This window comes from Notolabrus celidotus, chromosome 8 (assembly GCF_009762535.1).
Source record: "Notolabrus celidotus isolate fNotCel1 chromosome 8, fNotCel1.pri, whole genome shotgun sequence".
In the NCBI taxonomy this organism is placed as follows: domain Eukaryota; kingdom Metazoa; phylum Chordata; class Actinopteri; order Labriformes; family Labridae; genus Notolabrus; species Notolabrus celidotus.
Window position 1 is genome coordinate 36,706,105 of NC_048279.1, and position 6,000 is coordinate 36,712,104.

Genomic DNA, 6,000 nt, shown 5'->3' on the forward strand with positions numbered 1-6,000 from the left:
CGTTACTCCTCTGTATCACCATCACCACCACTGTTACAGGCTCTCTTTATTTTACTTCATTCAAGTGTGACAGGAGGAAGTAGTGCGTCTATGAGGGACTACTTTCAGCGGCGGAGGGATCCCTTGTTATGCCTTTGTGAGCGCTGCATGAGGGCGAGTCAGATAAAACAAAGTGCCGCTCGTCGGTGTGTGAAATGTGGCCTCACCTTGTCTTTCTCCACAAAGTCGATGTATGAGGTCCTCTCGATCTCGACGGGCTGGCCCTGCCGGTCGTACAGCGCCAGGACGAAGTGGAAGAAGTTGGACTTCCTCAGGTTGGACGGCGGCTGCTTCTCAAAGTGAGCTCGGGCTAAACCCACGCCGCTGAAACACAAAGAGAGGCGGGGTTAGGATTTCATGGCTACACACGAGTGAAGGTTAGCATCACAAGCTTTAATGGTATGTGGAGTTCCTCAGGGATCCATTCTGGGGCCTCTGCTAGTCAACATCTACATGCTCCCCTTAGGTCAGATAATAAACAACAAAATAAAATACCACAGCTATGCAGACGACACATTTACATCACCATATCACCCGGGGATTAGAGTCCCATACAAACACTGAGAGGATGCATCAAATCAATGACTGGACGAGACAGAGTGTTCTTCAGTTAAACAAAGAAGAAACTGAAAAGATTGTTTTTGGAGGAAGAAAGGTTAACCCTCCTGTCACCCTCAAATTTACTAACATCTTTTATCCTTGGGGTCAATTTGACCCCAGCAATTTAAACCCCCATTCAATGTTTGACATTATTTTTTCGGCTTCATATTTCATGACTTTTCCTAATTTAATGGGGATAACTGTGAAAACGTAAAATTAAAATGTTGATATGTTCCAATTTCCTGTAAAAAAAAAAAATTACACATCGGTGTTCCTTGGGGTCAATTTGACCCCAGGCTGTTTTAGCTGTATGTAACATAATAAACATCAACATTTTACACACATCTGTTTTGGTTGTTATGGATGATATTGAGGTCACTATAACCAAGGACACTTCCACATGTGACGGCAGGAGCTGGGATTGAACCGCCAACCTTTACATTGAGACATTCAATGGCTACGTTTCCATGAGACCTTTTTAATTCCTCTTTAATTCAGAATAAAAATTAAATCCTCTTTAAAAAGATTTAAAATGACCTTGTAAATAATTCAGAATGAAAATGATCATTCTGAATGAAACTTCAATCTGAAGTAAGTGTCTGCTTTATTCTGATTTTAAATCTGAATTGAATAATTCCTCCATCATGTTTACGTTCATTCCGCTTTAAATTAACTCCGGTCGTTCTGAGCATGCTCGTTCCCTTGTCCTGTCACGATGACGCACATATTCCAAGATGGCCGCCCGTAGCGAGCGTTGGACTCGAGCCGAGACTCTTTATTTAATAGGAGCCTTAGAAGAAATGGATATCATGAAAAGAGTTGATGGACGGAAGCATCAACATGTGGACCTTCTTAAAGCTGTAGCGTCTAATTGTCCTTATTGTGTGGTCTTCATGTTGTAACCCAAAATAAAAGAAGCAGGAACTGGAGTCTGTTTTCTTCAGGTAGTCCGCCCCTGTCCAATCAGAACCCTTCCCAACCCCCAGACCTTAAGAGGAATAAAGACCATTAAACATGTTTTCATGTAAACCTCAATTCAGAATTACTATTTCCATGTAAACACGAAGGAGAATACTTTAATTCAGAATTAAAAATCATCATGTAACCGTGGACAGTGATGAGTCCTGTGCCGTACGTGTTGATAACATAGAAACAAGGCCGGGGGTCAAATTGACCTCAAAGACAAAAGATGTTAGGAGGGTTAATATATTTGTAAATATCCTTTTCTTTTCTATGTTTCATTATATTTGTCATTTTAATTGTGCCCTTCTGTGCTCGTCTGAACGTTTCCAATGCTTTTAATGTTTTAATGTAAAGCACATTGAGTTGCCCTCGTGTATGAGATGTGCTTTAGTTGCGTTGCCTAATATAAAGAGGTCTGTAAACATTTATCCGTCCCTGCGCGCCCCGGCACAGCGCAGACGTGCAGGTGGAAGATGTTTCTGGGTCGAGAGGAACAGCCGTGAAATAACCTCCAGGAAGGAGACAGCTTCATGCCGAGCTGGTACTACAAAATAAAAGCTCATGTACATCACAACGTTTGTCCTCACGCACTCTCTCTGTGTCCTCGTCCCGTTTGTTGACCTGGTGCTGATCACAGGTTGGAGGTAACATGTGAAGCTCTTTGAGTGCAGGGGTTTTTTTAAAATGTTGAAGTAACTGTCAGCGAGTGTTTGTAAACCACAGTGACTTCATTTTGGATTTAAGGAGAAGAGGATGGAAATCCTGAAATAAAATCAATGCTCCTGCAGGAAGCGACCTCTGCTCTCGGCCCGCGGAGTCCGGGGGGGGGCGGGGGGGGGACGCTCAAAGCAACAGCAGAATATTTTTACATCAATCTCATTTTCCCGCTCGTTTTGTTTCCTAAAACACTTTATGATCAATATGATGGCCCGGGCGCTGGTAAATATTTATTCATGCTCTGGGTTTGTTTTTGGAAGCCGGCCCGCTCTCTCTCGGTCTGTGTGTTCCCCGGCTCAGAGGTGTATTCCCCAGACGACAGATTAATACAGCCGTGACCTTTCTGCACCCCCATTACCGATGCTTAATGCCTCATTTGTAGGCCGGTTTGTTGGGAGCTAATTCTTCCGACTGGGTGGACGACGGCGTGGAGAGCAGCGTGGAGGAGGAGGAGGAGGAAGAGGAGTGCAGCTCAGGTGTGTGAGTTTTAAAGACGGCTCGCTGGGAGTAAAGTGTCAGAAAACACGACGGTGTAAAAACAGAGAGGGATCACGGCGCCGCAGCCTTCAACACTTTCAACAGCAGATATTTTCAATGACTTCCTGTGAGGGGGGGGGGGGGGACAGCCACAAGCATCTGTTTTTATCCGTGTTTCTATTTTGATGCAGCGAGCTGACGGTACAGGAGCAGCTGCAGGAAACACACTTCAACAACAAGACACCGAGAGAGCTCTGTGACCGAGGTGAAGCACATCATCGTCTGCACAATGCTGTTAACGCATCACAGATATGCACACTGGGCAGTTTCTGATCCAGCATCTCTTTAGTGACGGATGCTTTCTGTGTTGGTTTTAAACTGGAGGAGACAGTTTACCGTAAAACTCCTGAGAAAAGCTCAACCAGCTCAACGCAGGTCTCAAGTAAAAACAGGTCCACATGAATCCTGAACACATGAGCAGGCCACACAGAGATGAAACCTTTCAACATCTGTTTGAGACCAAGCAGCAACCTCTAGTCTTAAAACATGAAGCCAGTGCAGAAGTGTTAAAAACTGCAGTTCCTCGAGCGTCCACTAGAGGCTGGCTGCAGAAACACAGGAAGCCACATACACACCCATTCAAAGAGACGATGTTTACAGCAGAAATAAACATGTTTACAGCCTGGTTCAAAAAACAGTAGCTCATTTCTCTCTCAGCTCACACTGTATGGTGGATTTTTTTTATAACGCACCAGTTCTGAAGATATTAAACGTACGTGTTTTGCCCAAATATGGGCGTGGCAGACTTGATTGACAAGCGGTAACGCTGTAGCTGTGAACGAGGAGGCTAAAGCCCGCCTCTTTACCTCACACTAGCTCCACAGGAAGTTAGATTAAGTTCAGCATTTCCAATATGGCACCCGCCAATCTCACGGAGGCTACGAACATTTACTATACAGGAAATGGTTGAGACAGACTCTTAAAACAGCCAGACTGCTCAGTGGACGGACGAGGGAGGTAAACAATTAGCTCAAAGGAGTTTAATAAGCAAGTGAATCTGCAGCTCAGCATCGATCGGCATCACAGGATCCATTTACACCGCAGTGAGGGACAGGAGGGACGGGGAGGACTCTGCTGCTCAGGGATGGAAATTCAGATCTCTATGACACTGATAATAAAAGTGTTTCTCCCTCTACGAGTGAAACATCAAGAAATACGTTTGATGTTTCAAAGATTGATTCAAGATTCAAGATGCAAGAAAGCTTTTTCACCAAGTGAGCTCGCACACAAGGAATTAGACGAGGTGACTGAAACACCAATTCTCAACATCATGACAGTTAATACAATCTGTGACTTCATATATTTATTATCTCAGTGGAGAATATTCTAACAGCTCTCTGTGTCTCTTCAGAATATTAATAATGATATAATGAGCTTGTTGCATTCATGTTTTAGTTTACTGGTTATCCAGTGACACGAGTATCAACCAAGCAGCAGCTTCCAGCTTCCTTTGTTTATTTTCTTTTTGTCTTTTATTGTTTTGATTTATATATTATTTTTTTCTGGGGGTATTTTTTCGTCTGTCTTTTATTGTTTTTTTGTTTTGTTTTTTTTGGAGGGGGGGGGGGGGGGGGGGGGGGTCCTTTTTTATTCCTTTTGTATTCACTTTCTCTTTGTGTGTCTTTTCTTATTTTTGTTTTTATTTTTTTGGGAGGGGGGGTATTTTAAGAAATTGTATTTCTTTTCTTTTTGCAGGGGGGTTCTTTTTTTTGTTTGTTTATTTCCATTTTGTGTCTTTTATTATTTTTATTTATATATTCTTTTTTCTGGGGTTATTTTTTTTGTCTGTCTTTTATTGTATTTTTTTTGGGGGGGGGGGGATTTTTCCTTTTTTATTATTTTTGTATTCACTTTCTCTTTTAGTGTCTTTAATCATTTTATTTATATTTCTTTTTTGGGGGGGTATTTTTTAATAAATTGTATTTATTTTCTTTTTGTGTGTCTTTTAGTATTTGTATCTATATATTCTTTTTTTCTGGGGGTATTTTTTGTCTGTTTTTTATTGCTTGTTTTTGTTGTTTTTTTAGGGGGGGGGGTATTTTTCCTTTTCTTTTCTTTTTTTCTTTTTTTCTTTTTTTTATTTATAGTAATAATAATAATAATAATAATAATAATAATAATAATAATAATAAACTTTATTTATATAGCACTTTTCTAAACAGTTACAAAGTGCTTCACAGAAAGTAAACAATAATAAATATAATCCCAACCCTTTATCATACACACATATACATATATACATATGTACACACATGCACATACTTATACATACATACATAATAACATGTTAGCAAGTTATGAAGGCCTTTTTGAAAAAGAAAGTTTTAAGAAGTGATTTAAAATTAAGAACAGAAGTAGCACGCCTTACTTCAGATGGTAGGTCGTTCCATAGTTTGGGAGCCCGGACTGAAAAAGCCTGAAACCCCTCGGATTTTAAACGGGCACTAGGTATAACCAATAAGCCCATGTCGGCTGATCTGAGAGGGCGGGGAGGCTTGTACCGAGTGAGAAGGTCTGTGATGTACTGGGGAGCATGATTGTGTAGAGCTTTGTAAGTGAGTAGTAGTATTTTGATATATTTGGAATTTAATAGGAAGCCAGAATTGGAGTTATGTGATCGGATTTTCGTGAGCCAGTGATTAATCGGGCAGCTGCATTTTGAGTTAATTGAAGGCGATGAACAGAAGTATGAGATAAACCGGAATAAAGGGCATTGCAAAAATCTAGTCTTGACAGGATAAAGGCGTGAACAACCTTGTGTAAGTCGTGAAATGATAAGAAAGATTTGATTTTGGAAATGATTTCCAGGTGGAAAAAACAAATCTGCACAACCTTTTTAACCTGGGCATCAAAACAAAGCGTCTTTTTGTGTCTTTTTCCCAGAGAGGGTGTTTTCCACTCAAACATTGACTTTGTCTATCGATGTTACACCCTTCATTATGTTTAGATCATTTACATTGTTTGCCTTTTTATGTGATAAAGTCAATAAAAATGATAATTTGAGAAACTTGAAACTTTGCTTCTTACTTTGTCCTATGTAACTATTTACACCATGTGTAACATTTATATATACATTTACATTTTTACTTATCTTTTTTTATTTTACTTTATTTAAATGTATTCTCTAAATGTGCTCTATTGTTC

The 6,000-nt window shown here is 40.4% G+C and overlaps 1 protein-coding gene across 1 annotated transcript in view; it reads right to left on the bottom strand.

Moving 5' to 3' along the window:
* LOC117817792 (transcription factor COE3-like) overlaps window positions 1–6,000 on the bottom strand; it is a 46,429-nt gene that overhangs the window by 24,571 nt on the left and 15,858 nt on the right. The window contains exon 2 of the mRNA XM_034690553.1: window positions 207–363. Coding sequence (XP_034546444.1) covers window positions 207–363 — 157 coding nt within the window. The remainder of the gene's footprint in view (window positions 1–206; window positions 364–6,000) is intronic.